This window comes from Botryllus schlosseri, chromosome 3 (assembly GCF_051294905.1).
Source record: "Botryllus schlosseri isolate E-star chromosome 3, Bs_hap1, whole genome shotgun sequence".
In the NCBI taxonomy this organism is placed as follows: Eukaryota; Metazoa; Chordata; class Ascidiacea; order Stolidobranchia; family Styelidae; genus Botryllus; species Botryllus schlosseri.
Window position 1 is genome coordinate 34369799 of NC_137238.1, and position 26164 is coordinate 34395962.

At 40.3% G+C, this 26164-nt stretch overlaps 2 protein-coding genes across 3 annotated transcripts; one reads left to right on the forward strand and one right to left on the reverse strand.

The window, feature by feature from the left end:
- Positions 1-395: 395 nt before the first annotated feature.
- LOC145436390 (uncharacterized) lies at positions 396-6808 on the forward strand. 2 transcript variants are annotated; one of them, XM_080313733.1, is made up of 5 exons: positions 396-846; positions 1050-1211; positions 2305-2382; positions 3388-3441; positions 5556-6808. In XM_080313733.1, the coding sequence occupies exons 1-5, from the start codon at positions 837-839 to the stop codon at positions 6359-6361; spliced, it is 1110 nt and encodes a 369-aa protein (XP_080169859.1). In that variant the 5' UTR covers positions 396-836; the 3' UTR covers positions 6362-6808. The 2 variants fall into 2 exon arrangements, with proteins under 2 accessions (XP_080169859.1, XP_080169858.1); XM_080313732.1 differs by lacking the exon at positions 396-846 and having other exon boundaries at positions 855-1211.
- Positions 6809-7647: 839 nt separating this feature from the next.
- Positions 7648-22997, reverse strand: LOC145436391 (melatonin receptor type 1A-like). Its single transcript, XM_080313735.1, has 9 exons — positions 22718-22997; positions 21217-21413; positions 18549-18635; positions 18064-18156; positions 15789-15893; positions 13702-13797; positions 12668-12838; positions 9976-10123; positions 7648-8647 (listed from the first exon to the last, which is right to left on the reverse strand). The coding sequence occupies exons 1-9, from the start codon at positions 22895-22897 to the stop codon at positions 8567-8569; spliced, it is 1158 nt and encodes a 385-aa protein (XP_080169861.1). The 5' UTR covers positions 22898-22997; the 3' UTR covers positions 7648-8566.
- Between the last annotated feature and the right edge of the window lie 3167 nt (positions 22998-26164).

The window sequence follows — 26164 nt, forward strand, 5'->3', positions numbered from 1 at the left end:
CGGATAGGTGTTTAAAGAGAGTTCAAAATGTATCATGTTTAACATTGTTTTTAAATATGACGGCAAATAGATATTTTTTGGGTACTTAACCGCCACTTTGTCATTCCTCAATATCAACACATCCACTGAGCACCAATTCGTGTGATACACTGCTTCCAATTTAGAAATAAAATCAATACGGTGGATATTCTAAAATTTCTGACTCGGCCCGCCAACATATTCCTGCTCCTCATTTGGCCCGCGAAGAAAAATAATTGCCCACCCCTGCTGTAGAGTGTAGAACGATTCGTCAGGTCATCATTGATAAAAATCCTCCTGTCTTTGTATTTGAACAGAGATATACCACGGCATATGAAGGTATTGATTTTACTGTTATGATCAGCATTGTCCGGCAAATCAGCCTCTGCTACATTTATCCTCATCTCTGCATAATTATATAACATGAGCAGTATGGTTCAGAATCAGCCTGGCAGATTTTATTTATAAGAATGAATTCTTCACAATTACACCATTCCGCTGGATTAGTACTCCCTGATCCACGATCGCAAATTGCAACCCAATATTGTAGCTCTATATAGACCTACTCATTATCAGCTCTTCGTTCCACTACTATCTTTCGACATTTTCAACTGATGAAGTAATTGGATTACATATGAGACAATATTGATTATGATACGCGTTCAAATCCTCTATATGTCCGCATCAACTTCACCTGGTATCTTACGAACATGCTGGATTTAGAGAATATGTATATAAGACAACTCTATTTACAGTAATACTTGTGACAGTCATAGTTTTTCTTTCTCAAGCGCCTGGAAAATATATTTGAAAGAGATATGCAAACAGGTAGCCAAGTCATACGTGTTTTCATTATATGACGAGTATGGATTGTGCGATCATGTTAAGGCCACTTCGTTAAGAGCGGTGTTATTTTCGTTTCTTGAAATTGCTTACCGCTTCGATATTGGACATGCATATATAGTTTCGTTACATCAGCAGAACAGTGTGTTATATCCGAATTCCAATGCGGGTTACATATCTTTATACAGCTACCGCGACTTTGGCCGATGGAGCCGCGGTCGAGCAGAACTTTGGAGGCTGCGACGTTACCGTCATGGGGGGTGATCAGATCAGACATATTTACAATTTTATGGGGACGGTAAACATCTTAAACACCAGCCAAGACTCCGGTCTAAATGCTTTGAATATTGGTGAGTTTTTATGACTGACTATGACTATGCATTGTTGGTGCGTTGGGTATTCATAGGGTTGCAGTTAAGACGAAAATCAATATAAAACAAACACGTTTAAAACATGCCCCTTGTTTAAAACGTGTTCATCTCACGCACCAGTAAAATTATATGGTGAACAAAAGGACGGCTACGAAAGAATTGTAAATACCGATTCAATCGTGACTTGGGATGAGTCTGCAATTTGTAATAAGATAATTTTCATACAGTTCCATGGAATGCTTCACACACATTCATATCATTGAATAGTATATTCATATTAAAATGAACCCGAATATTTTTGGCTGACACTCGTCAGGGGTAATCGTCAGCAACTAGTAGAGAATTCAAAAGAACATCGTGTATCAACAATCGTAGCACAAAATATGACGTCACCAGCATGAAATGTCGAATACGACAATATTCAATGTATTATTTTTAGATGATACACAAACTCTTTTTGTTGGTATACAGCCTTGGCTGGTGTATTTTGATAAAAGTCGACTCCAAGGCACACAAATGAAAGTGTGAACGACCCTTTCCGAGTATGTGCTGAAATCTGTCGTCTTGATAATTTTTCTCACAGGCGGGAATAGTCAACAAGTGTTATCCGGTCGCAGAATTTATGGCCTTTGATTGTTCCGCATCAATCTTGAGCGGATGAGTTAAGGGTGAGCTTTTCGCCGAGCGTGTTCTAATGAATCTATGGACAATTGGACATGCTGATTTATGCGTTCCTGCAAGCGCTTTGACGTTCTTCCCACGTAGCCATAATCACAGTGACACTTGAATTCGTAAACTACATTGCTTTGTTGATTTTACATCATCACTACTGATATTCTATATGCAGACAGATTCTGCCCAAAATTCTGTGACCACACACAGCTGCAAAAACCATAACCTATACGTAAGGTGTTAGAGTCAAAACTTTCACTTACCTGATTAACATGACAATATAGCAGAGTATAGAACTTCCGTTGGATACGAACGTGTGCTGGTTACAGGCCCGTAATTTACAGTTATTCCATTCCTGATTATGTCATAATTTCTTTATGTTTGTAGCATGTTGTTGCAGGTTGTCCAGATGAGGTTGGAGAGCCGTTTACACATCGCAGGACTAGTCGACCTGATAATGATCACCGCCGGCATCAAGGTTAGTCCAATATCCAATTCCCGCTTTCGATTACATAGCAGTAAATAACAGTAGCTATAAAAAATTTATCGCACAGACATTTGCCATTCTCATGCTTACGAAAATGAACTCTGGCTTGAAATGAACTGAGCCTGAGGTAATTTTCAAGTTTTCGCGAATTCACTATAGTTCTAATTGTAATATAAGTTTGAAAACATCCATGGCTATATTTCTTATTCTATTTTAACTTGGAAAAGATGGAAGTATTCTAATGTTCCCACTCTGAACAGGGATTGCGCAGTAAAATTGAGTTCCGGAGAAAGTTCTTAGAATTCCATTTTCAATTCTAAAATCGTATGGAGGTCGTTATATATTCCGGTGGCGAAGAAATCGTAAACGAATAAATGAATATTGATCACTAGGGCAAGTTTTTTGCAACTTTTGCAACTTTTTTTACAGCTTCCGGCAGCTTCCAGATATTTTCAGAAGTTATGTAGTATGGTTTTTAGGCTGTTTGGAGGACTCTTATATTGCAACTTTTTACAACTTTTCTCCATTTTTTCATGCAACTCTTTGTAACTTTTTTCGATTTCTCATGCAAATTTTTGCAAGTTTTTTCAATTTTTCGTGCTCTTAACTTGTTACTGGAAATATTTGGCACTATATGTAAATAGATCGCTTGATTATTTCACTGTCGTGTAAGTTTTTGAGGTCCTTTCTGATTTGACGTACATTCATGATAGACCACCAATAATCATATTTTCACTGGGTCAATTTTTTCAGGCTATTGATTTTGTTGAAGTCGGCAACACTCAGTTTTGCTACAGTGACTTGGATACGGATCGATTCTAGTATCTCATACCCTAATAATTTCAAGGATCTTGTCTATAAATGCAACTTTTTAGTGCAACTTTAGTGAAAAATAAATGCAACTTTCCACGGATTTGACTGCAACAAAAACTTGCCCTATTGATCACTTGTTGGATAAGTTTTCAGCGTAAATCAGGATCCATTCAATTCGTACAGAGCCACAGAAGCTGGGTTGGGTTGCGAAGCGCAAACGAATGAAGGAATTAGAAGGTATGTATTGCTACGCATATAGTGTCTAATCGATAGGTTTTACATGCTTTTAAACCTCTATCTTTTGGCTGGTGTTATATACGCAATCTGTAGCGAACCTTTGTTAATTGCGGAATCCAAGCTCACCATTATTGAAACTCATAGGCTAGTCAAGTCTCTCGCTGGCTGCGGTTCAAATGCGGATCGTTTCCATTTTAAAAAACCAAATCCATTATCCAGCTATTCGCAAATTAGCAGCGTAAATTCTGACTATGTCTGGGTCTACTTTTGGAGCTTCGAGTTCGCGTCTTCGAACACGAACTTTATATTGAATAGATTTCGCGTCTGTATGACCATTGATCACTGACCAGTGAAACCTTCACCACTGCCTTCGACCAGCTCTTATTACTTTAGAACCTATATTTAAAGAACTAGCAAGAAATAATAAATGCCAATTCTCCCACACGTTGTGACTAGCAGAACAGTAAATACATTTCGCCCGTTGTCTTTGCTACTACCTCTTTCACGAATTTTGCTCGTAGTTATGCCGTATTACATTTGTATGACTGTAAATTATTCTTACATATGGTTGAGTAGCCCTGCATGGGCTCTGTGTTAGGTGGTTCGTGTTTTCCTCCGTATAGAGTTGAATGCTAGTAATCAACCCTAGAATATGGTGGAAGTGTTATCCACCATAACCAAGTACGTACAATACAGTGACGTGCGGTGAGGTTCATGGCTGGTGAGGCACGCCCGCCCCCCTCCCCCAACATACAAGCACACACACAATCACGTACGCACGTAACAATAGCAGCGGCCATAGAGAGCATCTTCTGTGCACACTAATAGCCGTTGCAATTCCATATTTTACCATACACGTAGGACTGGTCGCTATTGTGCTAAATGGGCAAGTTTAGACGGATAGTAATTACTATCTCTTCAAGTACCGGTATAAATTATTCGAAGCACATGAAAATAGCATCCTTACTTACAAATTTTTTTGGTAAAAAAAAACACTAGATTTGCCGAATTTCGAATGAAAATGTACTAGGCCAAGTCAAAATAGACTAGATCTAGTGTAAAATAACTAGGAGTGGCACCACTGACCAAACAACGACAACGCAGGCTATGTAAGTATAGCTATCACATACCACAATTAGGGGTTATAGGTATTGCAGTCGAACACAGCATAAAGGACACAAACAACGACAATGTAGCTTATGCAAGGAGCTATCACATACCACAATTTAACGTAGCTATGGATGGAAAATATATAACAGCTACATAAATAAAGGAATGTATTGGCTCCGCATTGCGTATTGGCCGTCGCTACTATATAATTCCTAGCTACAAGACTGTTGTATTTCGGAATCGATAGCGCGTTTCACTGAGCTTCAATTGTCCAATTGTTAGCGAATAGTGCATGAGGCAGATTCGTTTGTGCCTCACCTGGCCATTGTTTCTCTGCGATGGCATTGTCTGTAATAAAGCCGAATTTCATCTTCATTGGTGATTTTGAGGGGGTTCTGGTGCTCTGACACTGTTAATATTTGGATTTTCGGAATAAGTATCACGATAGCCTTCGATTGATACCAGTTAATATGAATTCACGAGCTATTTATGATGAATTGCATTGTCGCAGGTGAGGCACGACCAGCCCGTGCCTCACCTGTGCCTCACCTTACGTTTGGCGCTGTATTTTTGAATAATAATTATGCAAATTGATGATGTTGGATGATAAAAATGTTCAAATTTAGTTATTTATGAACATCGATGTAAAACATCAATAAATCATCGACTCATCGAGGGTTTTCACGATTTTCACTTACTCACACAGACAACAGGTGAGGCACTGCCTCACCTGCCTCATTGGACCGCACGTCACTGGTATAACATGTGTACTGAGTAGCCTATTCTAGGCCTAATTTTGCCAAAAAAGAACTGAAAACTGTGTTGTAGAAGTATAATATATAATAATCAAAACGATTCGAGAAAGCCTACTTACGCACTTTGAGTAGAATACCTCTGTATACTATCGCCCATGGGCACTATAGTTTAATCTTGAAAACACTGTAAATCTCTGTCAACATATTACATTGTCATTCGAGTTGCAATTTCAGTTTGCATATTTTTAGAGCTTCTGAAGAGTCCTTTTGAAAAGATCGGCTTCCAAAATGCTCGTGCCATGTTAACCGAGCTTCAGGACTTGAAGGGGGCCGTAAACACTGACATTTTATTGAAAGTAACGGAATGCGAGATGCATCTCCAGAGCGAAAAGGCGCATTCATCCACGAACAATCTGCAGGATTACATTTGCAATGCAGAGTCGAAATCATCTTCCACAGTTCTCAAAATGGCCGCGGCAATGTACAACGACAAGTGCTACGCCAGGGCTGTGATTTTTTTCAAAATATCTCATGAATTACGGAAACACGAGAAGCGAAAAGACCAGGGAAAGGAGCCGAAATGGATCGGCGATAGAGTAGCTGATATTTACCGCGCTAACGAAGCGATGGTAGACGTTGGCGGCTCGTATCGAAAGATCGTAGTGAACTATGGAGTGAAATACATGGAGGATTTACTTGACGACTTAAGACGAACAATTCCTTGTGAAAGCCGAGCCTTGGAAGAGGCAAGCTGTTTGGTCAATCTATGCGCGATCAGGCTGCGAATTAGTGAATATAAAAAGAGCATCGAACACGCGAAAGAAGGTATACATTTACTGGTACGGTATTTTAAAGAAAGCGCCGCCACGTATAAAAGATACGCGTGGCTACACTATGACCTCGGACTGGCCTATCACGCTACCGGGCAACGTTCAAAAGCGAAAGAGGTTTACCAAACAGCCATCGCAGCCGCCAAAACCTCGGTTAACTACGAGCAGATCGACAGGAAAAGGTTCGTCGAAATTACGGAAAAGATGATCAAAAAGCTCTCTTAGTCCTCGAAAATTTTAAGATGGGAATCAACCATTCTGATAAAGATCTATTCCAGTGGTTTCCGTGAACTGAAATGGCTCACTGATCCAGTATCAGGGTTCAGCTGGAGGTCAAGACACACGCTCAACTCATACGTATGAATCGTGATGAAACGCCCGTTTTGTTCATCAGTAACTACAGGCAATTAGGCGCAATCAGTAGCAGACTTGCAACTGTTTTGATGGCACGTCGTGCGCAGTGATATAGGCTACACAGGAGGGATTGGGGTTCAAAATCACAAGTCCATCCTGAAATACCGATTCTATCTTGAAGATTTGAAATTAAGCAATTGGTATCACGCAGTTGCGTTTCGACCGAACAATACCTTGGCCCTTTCCAAGGCCTTGTATTTCTGAAAAGGAAGCATCAGAAGTCACATTGATTTCCAATAAATGTGTGCAAAAATCATATTTTCATGGTTTTGTTCTTTGAACACTCTACTGACGCACAATTCATTTTGTGCACCGGTCCGGTAGTCTATACATTAGTAATGTATTGATGTGTTGTTAGCTGTGTGATGTGGTATATTTCTGTTCGCATGACTTAACAAAAATTTGTGAAACCCCCCAAGGTTTTCAGATGAGCGTATAAGGATTCCCTGTGATGTTAAAGGTTAAGAACCACGTTTCGGTTTAAATCGCTTGAATTGATGCAATTCCTTTTTCGGTAAAACCAGTGTCAGATCTTCCAGTGATCTTCAAACGACAAAGTTTAAATTCACCAATCGAAAAGGATGTAGACAGTTGCATTTAAAATATTGCATGGCCACTGGCCAACCTAGACACGCATTGTACAAAAGAGTAGAAGTTACAAAAATGTCGGATTGCTACATTGGGTAAGAATGCTGGAAGTTTATATCATGCCTGGACATATTCTACGGACTGAGAGATTTTTGTTCACATTCGCCCAAAATAAAATCATGTATTGGCTTATATTATGCGAACTTTTGGGGTGTTACAGCAACGCCAAATTCCATTATATACACTACCGGTACATCCCCACAAGCATGAGCGATGGTATTGGGCGTGTGGATGACATTAGATAGCCTACTAGCAAATAGTTTTAGGTAATGATAGACATGCCCTTGTTTGCCACTGGCGAGATATTGAATGCTTCTTTGACAATATGCAGGCGCACCGGTGCTGGTCAATGATGTCTCCGACAGCTCACTGGTTCAAATCCATGATAGATCGAAAATATACTCAGACATAAACCTCATAATAAATACGCATCCAAAGCAGATAATGAGCGTTGTAATCCATGGAAGTGTATTGTAAGTATAAACAGAGAAAAATGTAAATTTATATTAAAAAAAGACATGCACAATGGTCATAACCTATATACAACCGTAAAAAGAAGGGCAACTTTCAGAAAATTTCCGTTGTGCACAAGGTGCAGTCTTTACTACACGACCGACAAGCTGTAGCGTAATGATGGAGCGTTCGGCTTCTAGATCGGTGGGTCGCGGGGAACAATCCCCGGCCGAGCCAGATCAAAAACCTGATTAGTAACGCTGGTATCTGGCGAGATGGCGTAGTAGTAGGCTATAATCCACACCTGCAACACCAATGGGTTGCGGGTTCGAGTCCGACCGAGGTCGACTCCAGAATTCCAACGTAAGTGATGGAGGTTTATCTATAGGCTCTTCCTCGACAACTCATTCGCGTGAGCGATGAGTTACAAAAAGCCTAGAAGTGGGCCGTGCTAGAAGTCGGCAGATACGAAATCAAATATAAACAATCTCGGTCTCGTGTAAATGACCAATGACCATAGTATAGTCGACACACACCACGAATACATCAAACAAACAAACAAAAGCGCTGTTATCTGTGACTTTACGCTTGGCGCTCAGCATTACCGGCAGAGCGTGGTGTGGTGGTGCAAGACTTTGAAAGCTTTACAAGGCCATCCATGTCTGTACCTTCATTGTCCACCTTCATATGCACATCATGCTTAGATCGTGTGCGTGTGTGTGTTTATAACGTGAATCAGTGTGTATATGCCGCTAAAACATCAAGTACAAAATATACAACGACTTATTTTTATAAAGGTGCGAGCTCACTTCATTACGGAATATATAGTGAACACCATCACAAGGTATTGACGCATAATTGAACGTTTCGAGTTCAGGCAACTCGTGTAGTTAGATCAGAACATGGATGCCAGTTTTAAACTGCAGCAGTCGAGGCGAAAGACGCGTTCGAGTCCAGCCGGGATTGCATCTTTTTCCCTTTGCTCATCGAGTAATACTAAAAACAGAAAGACATCGTAACAAATCTAGTCACTCAACACCAGACTTGGACCACTGAAACTTATCAGCTTTTCTAAATTCGATTAGAAACAGAATTACAGCATTCGCGAACACTTGGAGATTGAATAAAGTTCAGTTCATATCAAATCGCATATCAAATGTATGCGCAGTGCGCAGCAAGCTTGGCTCGTTTCGCGCTATACCGTTCTCCCGTGCCATTTCCAAGAAAATCCTAAATTAGACTGGAAGTAAATTGAGAGCCAAAACACATTTAGCAAATTAGATTAGAATTAGATTACTGGTAATTCAGTCTAATTAGTAGGGATGGTGTGAATCTCATGACGTCTCGCGACGTCATAATGCTAATTCCATCCCTACATTTCAATGAAGTGATATATATTAATGTACACTACACCTATAGTGACGACTCGGGCCACATTATGCCGCAATGCTGAATTACATATACTGACTTTTTAAACGTCTCCAAATGTATCAACTGGAGCAATGAAATGATCTAATAATCCCATATAATCAATATCTTCCGTCGCTTTGCCAAAAATTTCCACGAGGGGTTGCAAGGGAATATAAGCTAACGCTTTAACGGTCTAGGCCAGACCGGACAATGCTGTATTCGGCGTCTGAGTGTTGCTTGCTACGTTGATATTGAGCAGAGTGTAAAACGGGTGTTAACCCATCGACAAGTTATACAGCAGTAGCCAACACCTCAATAGAACGGATTTGGTTTTTATGATACAATAAACATATGAAATCGAGATGGACCCCGTGCGCTTGCTACATTTTTTACATCAGACAGCGATATCAATTTCATGTTGTGTGATAGCGGGTCAAGCTCTCAGCTATAACTAAATAGTCACAAACATAAAGCTCGATATCTCGAGCAAACTTTTGTAACAAAGCAGGCAGAATATTTGAGATTGTCAAGGTGCATGCTCGTTTAGTGTTGATTTTTTATGCTGCCAGCGCCATGCATAGAGTGGCCCTCGATGCAATAAATTTCAACCAACGATGTTATAATGACGTGATTGTAATATATATATAAGAACGTCCACAGTGCAGAACCTGCCAAGGTTCGATTGTGAACGTGAACCTCTAAATTTCCGAGTTTCACACACAGAACGCGGACGTGAACCTCACGTTCACGCCATCTCTACTGATTAGTCTAATTAGGCGACTAGTCTTATCTAGTTGTCCAAGTCTACTGAACACCCACGTATTATATACCTGCAGTAATAGATGCATCTGCATTTCCAATATTTTAATATTGCGCAAAGTTTATATTCAATATGGACCTAAAATGTTACTTACAGTTGTTGATTTGCTGTTGAATGATGACTCGTCGCCCGACTGGCCGAATTCCATCTTGCAACAGCAAGACAGGACTTTGTACCAGAGCTTTCTGTATCCCTTTCGAAAATTTCGATTCAGGACTCCGTACAGAATGCTGTTCATCGCACTGAAAATTACACTTGGTCATGAGACTATGTCGGCAACCGAAAATGCTTGGTAGCAAATCGGAGAAAATATTTAATGCACTTCTTTTCGTATCTGTGGTACTGTGAATTGTTTTTAAGGGATGTTGATTGCAGCGCACTCTTGAATAGCGAGCTTGATATTGGACGGTTGCTACTTTCTACTTAGTAGCTCGGCCTAGCATCGTCGGTTCCGTATCTTGAAACGTAAGAGCGTTATTTACATTTGCAGCTCCCGGTAACTACCCACGCTAATGTTGACTTACGTGCTTGATTTTAAGAGCACGGAAACATCGCACGTGGACAGCCGCACCCCTTTAGGCAATTATGAGACATTTTGCCATCTATCAGAGCAATCCCGCCTAGATGTCATTAGTACTGTACACAACGATTGAACGAAACTATGCAGCCCTTCGAACTAAGAACTATTCATCGGCGGGAATTACCGTTTAGCTTTAGACCAGGGGTGTCAAACTCAAATTACGTCGCGGGCCGGATTCAAATTTTCAAATCGCTCGCGGGCCGCACCAGTCAACTGATTTCAAAATGTTACCCCATGCCCCTGCTTTCCACTCGAATACTTATCAAGCATATATAAACAATATTTCATCGCATCACGTACCATAGGGGTTTTATTCGCGAACAATGGAATTGGTAAAACTCGATTGGCCGGTTGCATACATTTATGAACCGCGGGAACAGTGACGGTAACGAGGGTATGAGTCGGCATATTTCTATGCTGTCTTTGCTGAAGTCGTAACTTGGCGATAGCCATGCGCGCGCTAGCGTTGGGACCCCGGGAAATCCCGTTACCGGGATCCCAGGATTTGAAGCAATCCCGATCCCGGGATTAATGCCAATGAAATCCCGGGATTTGTAAGCAGCATCTACCAAGGCTTACGTAGCACCATATCTATGATATTGGTAATAAAGCAGTGTCACAAAGTCGTCTGGTTGTCTAAAGCGGTGGTCTTGAACACGCGGCCCGCGTCGGCATTTTGAGTTTTCAATAATATGACAATATTTAACTGGAAAATATCTTATTTCCGATTTGAGAACCTAAATTTCTTTCTAAAACCATTCCAAAAACCTGAATTGCTATCACATGTCACATTTCCGCTAGCTGCGACATTATAACGCGACAGCATTTACGATGACATGATGCATTTGTCGTCTCGCATGCGTTCCAACGGTCTATAACTCATTATTTCGCCAAATTATACCAAGCACAACAATTTTTTAAATAAAATATGTAAATATATTACCTTTTCGTATCAAACGTGAATATTACAACAACATTTTGCCAGTCTGCAAGTTCCGTGAAATAAGGGTCTAGTTGGAAATACATATTATACCCCTATTTGATGCTGCGGCCTGCCGCGTCATCAGAAACTACGAAGTTGGCCCGCGAGCAAATTTGAGTTTAAGACCTCTGGTCTAAACGATGATGCTATTGATGATTTCATGTTTTTGCGTCAAATTTGATCCCGAAGTCCCAAGTCCCAAGCGTTGTGAGGGCTACAAGAGATTTAACTGTAAACACGGATGCTGGGATTCGGTTCATTATTATAATATCGCGATTAGGATTTCTCTGGACAATGCGGACCTTTTTGCGTTGGAAGTGACACGACGGTGCGACCGAGATATTTGAATGATATTTTTCTGTAGCTAATGTAGCTAATAAACTGCATATAACGGTCCCACATTAGCGCTTTCGCTTCTGTGGATAACTATAATTAATGTTCCATTTTCCATAAAACCCTGACCAAAATGTGCAGATTTTGTCTTCTCGAATTGGGTGGTAATGTGATCGACTAGTTCCTAGTGGTAACTAGTGCTAGAGTGGAACCACAACACCGCAGTCGGGTGGTTATTATTTGGTCTATGAACAATTGAACATACTTAACATTTTCTTTCTTGAGGGATTATTTAATGAAAGTGTTTCATTCAAAGCCTCTCAACATATGTTACAAATTTGCATGTACTGGATACGATAAGAATTTTTCCATGCAGTCAGAATTGCTATCTTCCGAAATTGCAGCCTTGAAAATTCGAATGGCTTAAATATAGCATCAAAAACCTATAGGACGATGCTATAATGTTGGTAGCGGAGACCAGACAATTTTGCGCCGCTCTTAGCAAAACGAGTGTGTTTTTATACCCGTGTGCCACCCCTAATATACGGGTGTGAATATACACCCACCCAACATGAAACCAGAACCTACCTCAGACTTATACCACGGTATGAATCGAGAATAATATTTTAATCCAAGATTTATGACCGCCATATAATTCTGAGTTGGGTTCTGTTTTCGTGTACCACACCCCTGGGATATATATATATCTATAATAATTGGTGTGTTTGACTCATTTCACCCATTGGAATGGCGTGAAAGCAATGTAGCACCTGCAAGTGCCATTTACTTGATGTCGCTTTGGTGGAAATCTTATAAATACACCTGTTTTTCACCCAGTGCATAGTATAACGTTTAAAACAAGGGCTGTATGATGAACATTATCGCGGTCACCTGTTTGTGAAAGCCAACCAAGCCGCCGATCTCTTGTAGACAGCGGGCGCGTCGTGGTTGATCAAGATGATCAACGCGTACGGAACCCAGCAGACAGTGAACAGACAAACCGCAGAGAATAGAGTAACCACTAGACGGCGCTCGTTGTCTTGACGCTTGACTGACGCTTTTCTGAAAGTTGAAGTCATCGCGTATAGTTCACATTTTGGATGTCTGGGAGCAATGATTCGAGTAATAGGCTAATTCTAATGGTTCGACTCTAGTATAGTGAGAGATGATTTCTTCGATTTCGGAGACGATACGTTTCTAGCCACTAACAAAATTATAGTTGCGACACTGTATTCCACCGTGGAAGAGGTGGAAACGTCGATTGGTCGCATCGCGGCATACGAAACATATAGTACAAAGCTACGCACGCTATAGTGGAAGAGTGGCATTCCTGTGAAGGGACGGTCAATCCACATTATTGTCAGAAAGTCCAATGAAATGGGTATGGTCGACAAAGCACCAAATCATCTTTAACGTGATGTATAACTGGCATCCTTGTGGAAACATGAAAGGTACGTATTTGAAGTTTCCACGTCATTCAGTGGCCTATAACAGGGGCGGGCAACATCCGACCAACGGGCAGGAGCCGGGAGTTTGGTTTGAGCGGCCCGCAGACTTCTTCCGCAGACAGTTTTACTAAGGGTTTATACGTCCGACATTCAGTCAACTTCAACAGACATGGAAGGATGTAGATTACGTTAATAAATTAATTGACTGCAGTTTTTGGTCTATATGCCTTTAAACTGAAGGTTAAAATAAGATTTAGTCCTTGTTCAAGTGGATGAATATGCCAATAATGTATTGATTCAGGAATGAGTAATACTTTATTTTCCCATGTCAGGCCCGCGTACAGAAGTTGCCCGCCCCTGGCCTACTACGGCACAATAAGTGATACGCGACTTGAAGCCAAATACTCCATTCAGAATCGAATCACTTATGTTCACTTGATTTTTCCTAGCCCCACATATATGCCAATGTTAACTCACGATTTCCTTCGCTTCAGTTCTTGCTCGCCCTTCCCTTTGGTAGTGAGTGTTTCGGTGGGGGTTGCGTTGGTATTTGACATGCTTCTAAATCGACTCCTGTAAAAGAAATAGTTACATTCACCGAATCAAGTCCAGAATGAAAGCATCGCTACTATCTATAATCAAAATGGAATTGGGCAACGTTGGTGTTTGGTTTTAATGGCATATCGTAGTAACTAGTAATATCATCTCATGTTGATATCGTTTAGGAAGTGAAAATTTGGCACTGGTTAATTAGCTATACACAATGGTTGTCGAAGTGCTTGAATGGGTTTTGTCTACTCACGCGAGAGGTTGCGACTTTAGACCGCTACTTCTACTTCATCGTTTTCAGGTTTTAAGTAACACCAGGCCTTATAATACTTTCTTTTTCACTTGGGCAAATCATTATTTCTACTTAAAAAATAGAACTCAAGTGGAAATATGAGTACAGTCGTAGATTTCTACTCACGTACAAGCAGAATTAACGATTACAACGTAATAAGGAGACAAGTAATATATAACTTGATACTTTTGCCTAAAAAATTGAACAATGTTAAGTAGAAATATGGATATAATCTAAAATCATAACCACCTGAGTAAGCAGTGCAAGTATTGGAAAAACCTACTTGACTACTCCGAAAAAAGTAAAAGAACTTATTACTGTCTACCTCTGCTCAATAATGATTTCAGACATAGATCGAACACGAAAAAGGAAGGTGTTTGAAGGCTAAGATAAGTGAGGTAGTGCCTTAGTCATTTTCTGGTTTCAGTTGCTAAGACTTGACTCATTCGTTGCTCCATGTGTACATTGGATAGCTGCGTACAGTATTTTTCCGATGGCAACACACGGAAAGGGGTTTAATCGTTACGTAAGTTCTAGCAACAACGCCGACTTTGTTGCAAAGTACGAGCCGATTCGATGTCGTTGGAAGATTTCAGCCACAGTATCCGAGGTTGGGAACTGACATTCACAGGTTTTAAAAGTAGTCTGCGTTGCTACTCAAGTGGAAGGGGAAGTAACGCCCTAAATATCTACTCAATTCCAATTAAATACAGCAATATCCAAGACATATCCGAACTACTTCAAGTGGAAGAAGAAAATAAGAGCCATATATCTTCAATCTTCATACACAACGATATATATAGTTGCGAGATTGCTATTAAAGATCATAACTACATATGATATATACCTGTATATACATAGTTGCAACAAAGGTTCATCATTCACAACCGAAGTGGTCAATAGGTAGGCAGTGTTGACACTCACGTAATCGAGTAAGTAGTTTCAAAAGGAATCCCCTCGACTAACGCAAAATCCCTTAAGACACTACAAATAGGTAGCATCCTCGAAAGTATACTCAGCTACCTTGAGACAGGGGCTATTTCTCGTGGTTCTTATAGCAATTTTACCAGTAAAAGTGTGACAAGCTTAAGCCGAAACTAATGTATACTTTTCAGGGTGCAAATTGTGTACATTGTCTAAAAGCTGCTTAAGTAGAACGGGAAGTAGTCTAAAACATAACCTGCGCGCTCCGAAAAAGTAGGAGTACTGCCTGGGGTGCAAGAGTTACTTTGGTTTATTTGGAAAGGTTATTAACGTACGCGGAGATCGTATTGTGTCCTAAAAACCGGAAATATATCGTATTAACGGTGCTATTCTTTTGGATTCAAAAGTATGGGACGACGAGGTCGTCTGGAATGTGGACTACTGCCGGATTTTGAAATATATGACCACTACTGAATCCGTACTAGTCTGCCCTCAAGATTACGGGATCCCAATACGACATATCGACCTCGCCTACCGACACATGCAGCATTCATTTTGTCTTCGCCTTTTATGCTATCCTTTCTTTTATCCAGTGTGCATGCCTCTTATTTACATGGTGTATGCCAAAGTGGGTATATGAGTAAAAGACTATTCCAAGTCGTTTCGGCACCCTCCTATCTTTTCATTATATCGCAATCGCGTGGTGTATTGGTTTGATAAGAATTTTAATAAAATGATGATGAACTTTGGTAGGATTATATGGACAGCGAGATAACATCATTCCATAAAGTATACTCGCCTGCTCTTGTTGAAGACATGGAACACCCCGACGTAGCAGAAGCACGTAATCAAAAACGGGACAAAGATAGACAGCGCGATAAAGCTGGCGGTGTACGAAAAGTACCTGAAAACAAAAACAATTTTTCTCAATAAGATACCCCGGACGTACAAAACTTCAATATACAATTGAATAAGATATACATATTAAAATAAAAACGAAACTTTAGTACACGATTGGATAATATATTCATCATGAAATAAGCTCCATCACTTGTGTATTATCAATGAATTCGTATTTTGCTTCGCGCTATATGCAAGGTGGGTGAAATTTCAGCACTTTAATTTTGCCTGAACCAACAGTATCAGATCACGATCACATAGCCAGTTGGGCTTGGCAAAAACGAGTACCTGAATGATAAGATTCTGAATCTATAGTATTATACTTCAAGTCACAACAGTATAAATAATGCGGCACGCTCAAATAAGTACCTTTATGCGACCACAATGAATATAATGGCAGCTCTATATCACGCTAAGGGCGGAGATAATAAAGTTGGATTAGCGATGAAGTCGATTATCGCGTTCGTCAGGAGTTATCAACCTTGGATTAGGGAAACCGGCTGATCGCAGCGCATAAAGTTAGTATTAATGACGTTATTCAACAAAAATCGGAACAATCAACAGATAACTATAGTTATCTATAAAAACTGCGTACTATGCGTACCATTCCTACGCACAAGTATTTCCGATAATGACCGTGCCGATTGTCTCCCAGATACTAGCTTCACTAAACAATCAACGAATTATGTACCAACCATTGCATAGCGATATCAATATTCTATAATCCGTTTCTTAGCTGTACCGTACTAATTGGACACGACTTTCATATCCCGATCATGATAGTTCTACCTATTACAGTGGCAGTATCGTTATCAGCAGGCTGCTGTTTCATTCAACAAATTGACAACTGACAGCGGATAACGCATTTTCGCATCATGATGCAAACTCGGAACACCTCGACCAACCATCGCGCGTAATCTTTTCCAACTTTATGCGGCGCGATTAGCAGTATTTAATCACGCGATTAGCATTCTTCCGGATCAGCTAACTTTATTATCTCCGCCCTAAATATTTGTTTATATTTTCGAAGATATCTATTTCATTGCACTTGGTGACAATGCCGTGGGTTGATCACGACTTCACAGATATGTATGTCATTTCCGCGAACGCATGTAGCTTTGTACTACATATTTTATATGATGCGATTCGACCAACCGAGGTTTAGAGACTTCCATAGTGGAAAATAGTATCGAAACTATAATTCTCGTCGATAAATTAAAACTTGCACCCAGCCTAAGTATAAGTGATATCTCTAGTTAACAATGCACCGCATGATACAAGCGATGAGTATATTAAAAGAAGTCATGATTATGAGTTTTATGACGCAGTTATATTCCGGTGACGTGGAAAATACGACGTCTTAAGTATATTTATAGTAACTATAGTTAGGTCATTGGTAGGTCTATTGTGTCATAGGACAATTACGCTAAGAAAGTAGTGACGCCCTAATTTCAGCCGGTTACACACGCAAAATAATTGGTTTCAGTAGCAATATAAATAATCCTATATCTCATTACCTTATTTTATTACCGGATAATCCGAACGACCACAACAAACATGTTAACAGTTAGGCCTATATGCCCCGTATCTTTATAATTTCACATATTGTGTAGCCGTTCTGTCGGAGGAGCCGAGCGGTTACAATTGGTAGGCTATCAAGATTGTGGTTTCATATTGTGAGAGTTACGAACAAGCATATTTAGTTCGCGGGGATATATGGCACACTCAAACCAAGCCTTGCAATTGCACCGACAAGATAGCGTAATGGTGAAGCGTCCGGTTTCTTGGTCGGTATACATCGTGGGTTCAATCCACGGCCTGGTCGGACCAAAGACCTGATTAGTAACGCTGGTATCGTATTCATGACTTTCCTGCCTGGCGTAGAGCATTACCGGAATAGCATTGAGGGGTGGTTCAAGACTTGGAAAGCCTTCCTTGTCCAGCGGCATATGCACATCTAAACTCATATAGTATGCATATGCACAGATCGGGTTTATATAGCCTATATCACGAGTCGGTGTATATGTCGCGAAAATCACCAAGGACAAAATACATACGTCCGTCTTTCGACGTCGCGAATCTATTATTTAGACATAATAAATGCCATGTTGATTGTTTGATTGTATATCCGTACGACCATAATGTTAAATTGAAGCGCATGAGCAAATACTCACTTGGTGTTGCAGTCATACATGCAAACGTGCACTTTGCCATGGTATTTATAGTCGCCCCATCCGAATGCTGGCGGTATGGAGAGAACAAATGACCTAAACACCAAACCAAAGAGGAGTTCATTATGATGCGAAATCAGTAAAATACATCCCACAAATCAATGATTTACGCTGCCGTACATTATTCATGATATGGACTTAGGCTTTGTGGTGACCGGTAATTTAGTAATTAATACTATCATCTAATTAGTCCTGGCTCATTTTCTCCCCTTGGACGGGGTGTGAGAGCACAATTTGACACCGGAAAGTACGTTCACATGATTTACATCCCTCGCTGTGGCGGACATCTGATGAATACACCTAATTTTTACACTCACGAAGTTACAGTGTAGCGTACATGTACTATGTTTTATCGTTAAGAAGCTCTCAGGTACCAAAAAAATTTGTAATTTGGTCCGCTTGGATACCAAGTCCTGCGTATAACTCACCATATCCATATCACGGCGATGAAGGCAGCTACTTTCTTTTTCGTGAAAATGTCGGTGTAGCGATTGCTGTGCGCTACGGCGACGTATCTAAATTCAAAAGATTGCGAAAAGGTTACATTCGTGAGCGACATTAGATTAGAATATGCTGTTAGTCTTCCATACTTCTACAAATGACAGAATTTTTCGAACTGGAAGTAGAGCTAGAACTGCCCACTAAAACGCAACCGATAATACGAATTGCTGAATTACAAATGACCTAAGAAATATATTGGAAATATAGAATCGGCATCTCAAAAGGAAGGGGTTTCGTTTCGACCAAAAAAATACAATCAACTGGCTACACTACTGCTATAGTATAGTGTTGACTCTGAGCTAGCATTGGCTGCAAGAACATCACAAAACAGAACGCCGGTATCACGATTCACATAAAACGAGGACAAGTGTGACGTGTTCTTCAGCTGTTTTACAACTAATTTATTTTCAAATATACCTCAATCGGAACTAGAACTAGAACTACTCAATTAACCAGTAGTTAGTTCTCTGCCATCTGACTAGAATGGTGGTTTTTAGTTGTTTTTTTAGTTTGATGCACACGGACAGGTACTCGGTAGATATAGAGACGGGGAGGCCTGGTGTATGAACTGCAATTATTCATCTGCTATTTGACTTGAGCTATTATACAGATGTAAAGGGAAGAAGTAAAGCTCCTACCAGATGAAGACTTGTTAGGAACTTTATCCTTCGAAGAGGACTGTTTTAACTACGTACGAGAGGTATTGATAGCTTATTCACAAGTTAAACCGTGAGAAAGATTTACAAATGGATTGTAGGTTTTGGTCTGAGGTGGTCAAAGCACTTATCGTTGTCATCTAAGTAGAAGCAGAAGTGAAGCCGTATATATACGTATATATTTCAACTCAATTACAAGTAAGAGTAGCAATTTCCAAGACATGACAAAACTACTTTAAGCGGAAGTAGCAAATGTGAAGCCTGAAAAGTAATCAAGTACGTATTTTCAAAAAATAGATTTGGCAGAGGGCTAGCGTGATTTTAGCGGAAAATCGGACGGGAGCACTTTCGAAATTTCAAGGTCCATCTTCGTGACTACAGCTCAAAATGACAAAAGACATTACGAATAAGTGCGATTTTCGAAAAATATACTCATCGCAGTTGTCGTGATACAGGGGCTGTTTTTATGACAATTTCACTCGTGAAGGTGCCACAAACACGGCCCTAAATTAATTTCTACCATACAATATCCAAAGTGTAAAAAGCGGGTATTTATTGCCTAAAAACGGTCAGTAGAAGTCAGTTGTCTGAAACCAGTTGATCAAGTAGCATAGATATGCAAGATACATTTGAATACTCCGAAAAGTAGAGGTACCGGTATATATACTTCTGTATACTGACAAAATCTGGTCATATTCGGTGATACGATTGTTGATATGTAATGTTCTCTCTAATTTTCTTAGTTGCTGACGATTATCCTTGACGAGTGTCCGCCGAAAATATCCGGGTTCATTTCAACAAGAATATAATATTCAGTTGTATATTGAAGTTTTGTACCTCCAAGAAGCTCTACATCTGGCTTTGTTCACGTCATGGAGTAAATCTGGTGCGAAGTTATCTCAGTGGATGTAAGTATTAGAAAGCCGTTCGTACGTTTCCGTTTCACTAAAGATTAACTCATGACTATCTCATGATTCATGGTCTATTTTTAAAAAAGGATGATTGTACCCAACTGGCCATATAGACGGCAGCAGGAGCGAAAATTGATATCAGAGTTTCGTATAATCTCGGTGGTTCACGGGGCAACTGAAAAAGGATATCCGGCATTTTGATCGGATAAAATACATTTACACTTTTTCTGTTGCGTCTTTTAAGTGATGATGTCTGCCGGACAGGAATTCACAATTTCTCTATAACGCTAACTGTCCGTTATGTAATATATGAATAAACATGCATCCAACATTCCCAATATACGTCATACGAACAGAAGTGGTCGGTAAAGATTTGCATACATGCACTACTCACTCAAACGGCCATGATTTTTGACAACATCCTCTCCCACAGTTTTTAGGCAAAACAAATTACTTGACACAATTTGGATTTCGAATAGTGGAAGCAGTTTTGCGACAAGGTTCCATCACTTTTACAAGGAGAACAGTCATTGTATCACAGAACCTGAGCATATTTGGTGAGACAACTATTGCTATACAGTGTTCTTTTTAATTCTCTGTGCTGACGATACCCCCGACGAATGCCAGCCGAAATATTCGGTTTTATTACAACGTGAATACATTATTCAATTGTATATTTGCCTTCTGTGCCTTCAAAAAGCTCTTTAACATATTTTAAAAGGTTCTAACTAACTACCATATTTGCATTTATAGTGTAATGATAGTCATTTTGCATTAGTCGAAAAGAAACATCTCGCAATTTGGAAGGAGGCCAAGAAGAGACGATCCTGCGACCAAATCCACTTTTTTTAAAACTTCGAGTACTGTTCAGACATTTCATTTTATTTTTTCACTTGAGGTAGTGTTGACATTGCTAATTTTCCTTGTAATTGAGTAACCCATACTTTCGTACTCCGAAAGTAACATAGTGAGTAGTACTCAGTTACTGACCGCTGCTGGAATGAGCACATCACGCGCAAAATTCCCACCTGTTGATAGCCACGAACATCAAGCTGTACATCGAAGCGAGGCAGCTCAAGGACACGATCAGCGCCGTGAAGTTGCACATGCCGAAGGAAAACAGATTAGCGTCGGCTATGACGTTGGCCAGAATACCGGGAATGACGTATGCAGTCACGATCAGGTCGGCAACGGCGAGATTGACAATGAACGCGTTTCCGACAAACTGCAAAAAGAATGAGTGCTTCAAAATGTATGGCTGCAAACATATACAATCGGAAGTATAGTCAAAGTTGAATGCGTTGCTACGATGGTTGAACAATGAACAACTAGGAACTTTTAAAGCTTTTACGACATAGATAGATTAGATTTGAAGAGCTTTTTGAAGGTACGTAACTTTTTTATACAATAGAATAGTATATTAATATTGAAATAAACACGAAAGTTTTTGGCAGACACTCTCGTCAGGGGCAATCATCAGCAACTACTACAAAATTGGAAAGAATATTCGGTGATACGATTGTTGATATACAAAGTTCTTTCCGATTCTCCACCAGTTGCTGACGATGACCCCTGACGAATATCAGCTGGATTGAGGTTTATTTCAATATGGATAATTGATATACTATTCAATAAATGAGATTAGACTTAGAATTATAGCAACATAGTTCAGCTTTATTGATATTTCATGAAACTTTTTACGACTTTTCATATATATTCTTGCAAGATTTTTTTCGATTTTTCATACATTTAACTTTTTACTGGAAATATTTGGCACTAGATGTAAATAGATCGCTTGATTATTTCACTGTCGTTTAAATTTGAGGTCCTTTCTGATTTGACGTAGCCTATATTCAGTCTAGACCGCCGAAAATTATATTTTCACTGGGTCAATTTTTTCAGGCTGTTGATTTTGTTGAATTCGCCAACGCTGAGTTTAGCTACAGTGCCTTGGATGCCGATCGATTTGAGTATCTCATACTCTAATAATTCCAAGGAGCTTGTCCATAAATGCAACTTTGCAGTGTAACTTTTGTAAACAATGAATGCAACTTTTTACTGCAACGTTTGTGAAAAATAAGTGCAACCTTTGTCGGATTTGATTGCCACAAAAACTCGCCTTAGTAATTAGAGTCACACCAATGCACGTAATTTCGACAGCAGTAACGTGATATGCTCAGTGTGTGTTCAGGGTGACTGACGATTCACAATCGATGAACTCCGATTCGCCTTCATATTCAAAGCGAAGATGCAAATGTCCATTGAATTTTTATAACGTGTCCGGTCAACCTACCGCATTTGAGGAATTCGAATGCGCGACAAATTGAACCACTGTTTAGGCTATAAGAAACATAAATATCAATGAAATTATTCATCTAACTCATTTTAATGTAAGCTGCTTATTGAATCTATATTCGAGATGTACTGCATGAAAGAATATGAAAACTGAACTGAATCTGATCACTGCAGCCAACAGAAGTTATACCATCGTAAGTTATACAATCATTTTGAACATATTTGGGATCTCACCTTCAATTTCTTTTCCAAAACTATGGCTCCGATAATGCTGATATTTCCAATCATCCCGACCAGAAAGATGATGATAAGAAAGGGAATTTCCACTTGAGGAATTCTCCAATGTTTCAAAGTCATTATGACCGCCGGGTGGTCGGTCGCAGAAACATGGTACCCTTCCGTCGTATCGTTCATGGTTATACGCTTCCAATATAACGTATAGTTTGAGATATGATAGATATAGTATTACGCTAGGCCTTGAAGAGAAGACATAGTGACTTGTATGCCACGCGTCGTTAACCGCTCTGATTGGGTAATCTCCGATGAAACGACGCATTTTGATTACCGCCAATATAATAGAACAGATCAATCCTACGCTGAGTTACACGACAGTGGTAAAATGACGAAAACGAATATCCACGACCAGCAAAGCTAGTAAAGTCCCTTTACTTCACATACGGTAACGCTGTTTGCATTTAGTACCACACTTATCTTATTTGGGATCTCTGTCATACTGGAGTCGGGCAGTTTTGTTGAAGACGTGACAGGGTGTCTTTTCGCATCTCGCGAAAAGTAGCATGTCGGGAACTTGATTTTGGATTTAATAACAACAACTCTGATTGATGACCACTTATTTTCGTCGTAATTTCCACTGTAGGCTACGTCACGAAATATAATCATAATCACTCATCAGCGCCGCGAATCAGAAGATCGTCACACGAAGCAGTTATAGCCACCTTTATACTCACTAAGACACTTTATAACGTGTCCCGGGGTTTATAAACTAAAGCATGAGTCAAGCTATAGAATTCGGTTATCCAAAGAATCCTTGTAGCAACTGAAAGGCGCTTGTAATGACTAGGTTTCCGCGCGTATGGCTTTGCCAAAAGTACTATGCAACAGGTAACACGCAGCAGCCTAGTTGCATGACAAGAAACAGCAGATTCGTCTACAAGTCATCGAATCAACCAATTTCGCAGGAAGTGAAGTCACAGCGACATATTTGCAATATTAGCAGCCTTACGAGTGCATCCTTGGGGTTTGATACATTTTATTAGGAATTAATGCTGGACTATGTATAGAACTTAGCTGGATATATATTATACATACTAATTTCTGTTGTTAATCTGGTCTCGCGTCAATAACTTCTCCTATGACGTCACATCATCTGTATGACTAGCTCGCCTGACTTTCACCAGGCGATCTATGATGGTACTGGACACTGGTGCATCCAAAGTCAATCGCCATCAATTAGGCCTACCATATAATTATGTCCTCTTTTAGGAGGATTTGTCCTCTTTTCCTAAGAAAAATGAATGGTCCTGCGAGGACGCCCAAATGTCACCTTTTTTCGCATTTCGGGATATCTGCTTATAATTTCAACAAGACTTCATCATCATCATCATCATCATTGGTTTATTAGCAATTTTATCAGTTCAATACACCACAAAAAATGCGATACAATGAAAAGACAGGAAGATGTCGAAGCGACAAGGAGCAGTCTATGGAATCTGACACCCACCTTGGCCTAGGCGATCTAAAGAGGAGGCATGCACACTGAATGAAAGTAAAGAAGATAGTATAGAAAAAAGAAAGCGACAATAAATAGGGCGGCATGTCATGGGAAGCGAGATCGATAGGTCAGTCGTGGTCCGGTAATCTTGAGGATGGACTGTATTTATTTAGTAGTAATTGCTTGTATTTCGACTTGAATGTGGACATGCTCGTCGACTGTCGGATGGCCGGCGGAATACTGTTCCACACATCAGGTCCGGCATATTTGATAGAGCGATGATCTTTTCGGTCGATCATATGATATTTGGACGACGTGGACACGCGTGTGTTGTACTTGTATGCTTTTGATTCCGAGGTAAAGAAGTCATTGAAATATTCGGGGCAACGACCGCAGTGGAACTGATACATAAACTTGGCGATTTCTAGTTTCCGCATATCTTCTATGTTTAGGACGCCGAATCTCTTCAGCAGCGACTTGTTGGATGGGCAGCCAGGCCCCGTTGGGGCCCTAGCTATGATTCGGAGTACTTTATGTTGTAGTTTTTGCAGTGGCTTGAGTGCAGTTTTTCTGGCAGCCCCCCAACAGAGGATGCCATAGTGTAACTTCGATTGGATTAAGGATTTAAAGAGTATCAGAAGAACCCATGCTGGCATGAAGCGCCTAAGGCTGTAGAACAGGCCGCACTTCGGTGATAATTTAGTTTCTAGGGACTGAATATGACTCTTCCAGGACATGTTCGAGTCCAGTAAAACTCCGAGATATTTGGCATTATCTGTGTTGGAAACAGGCTGACCAGCGATATTAACGGTTAGGTTATTTTTTGAATTCACTGACAGCAATTGCGATTTCGAGGCGTTTATGCAGAGGTTGTTCTGGGCCGTCCACTCGTGGACTTTGGGCATTTGGTCACCAGTCAGGGCATCCAGCTCTGCCGTCGAAGATGCTGAAGAGAGGAGGTGAGTATCATCAGCGAACAGTGTGGTGTTCAATGAGGAGGTTTCAAAAATGTCGTTGACATATAAGGTGAAAAGGACCGGTCCAAGTACTGAGCCTTGGGGCACACCACAGGTCACCAGGTGAGGAGAGGACAAGGTGTCTGAGATCGCAACCATTTGTTGGCGTCCAGTGAGGTAATTTTTCATGAGCTCAAGTTGTGGGCCCCGAAGTCCGTAGCGCGCCAATTTCGAGATGAGAATTTTATGATCTACGCAGTCAAACGCTTTTTTTTAGATCGAGTAAAATGCTACATCCCACATTTCGCTTCTCTGAGATATCATAATACTGTTCGGCCACTGTTAGGAGGGCATGTGCGGTTTGGTGTTTGTTTCGGAAGCCAAATTGTTGAGGGGAAATGACAGACATTTTGGCGAGGAATGAGGACAGGCGGGAGAGGAGCAACTTTTCGAATACAACCCCGATGCATGGGAGAACGGTAGTTGGTGACATTAGTTCTATCCCCAGCTTTGTGTACAGGGACTACTCTGGCTTTTTTAGATAGCTTGGGTAGACTCCATTTTCTATCATGAAGTTGAAAAAATGGGCCATATATTGACCGATATGCATGCTTATCATTTTTAAAAACCATGATGGGATTTGGTCATAGCCGTCGGCCTTGTGCGATTTCAGTTTGTGGATGGCTACTTCTACTTCGTATTTGGTCGTAGGTTCAAGCACAATTGACTGGGATATCGATCTCACCTCTGACCTGGCCGACACAGGTTTTGTAATAGAAGAAGCAATATTTGGGCCTACGTTACAAAAATATTCATTGAAGTGATTCGCGATGGCCGCCGGGTCTGAAAGTTTGTTTCCGGTATCCGAATTCACAATTTCCGAAACAGACTTATGGCCTTTTTTTCGATGTAGGAGAGAGTTAAGTCCTGACCATGTTTTTCGAGTGTCCTTTATGTGTCTGTTGAAAAATCTCTCATTGTACTTTGCTTTTG

What these genes read in the sequence shown, in the direction of transcription:
- LOC145436391 (XM_080313735.1), bottom strand. Translation starts at nt 22,897, where the DNA reads ATGAACGATACGACGGAAGGGTACCATGTTTCTGCGACCGACCACCCG. An exon ending in ATCGCCGTGATATGGATATG is followed by an intron (nt 18,157 to 18,548) that starts GTGAGTTATACG and finishes TTTGGTGTTTAG; the next exon opens with GTCATTTGTTCTCTCCATAC. An exon ending in ATGTATGACTGCAACACCAA is followed by an intron (nt 15,894 to 18,063) that starts GTGAGTATTTGC and finishes TTTTGTTTTCAG; the next exon opens with GTACTTTTCGTACACCGCCA.
- LOC145436390 (XM_080313732.1), top strand. Translation starts at nt 1,025, where the DNA reads ATGCGGGTTACATATCTTTATACAGCTACCGCGACTTTGGCCGATGGA. An exon ending in TCTAAATGCTTTGAATATTG is followed by an intron (nt 1,212 to 2,304) that starts GTGAGTTTTTAT and finishes ATGTTGTTGCAG; the next exon opens with GTTGTCCAGATGAGGTTGGA. An exon ending in TGATCACCGCCGGCATCAAG is followed by an intron (nt 2,383 to 3,387) that starts GTTAGTCCAATA and finishes CAATTCGTACAG; the next exon opens with AGCCACAGAAGCTGGGTTGG.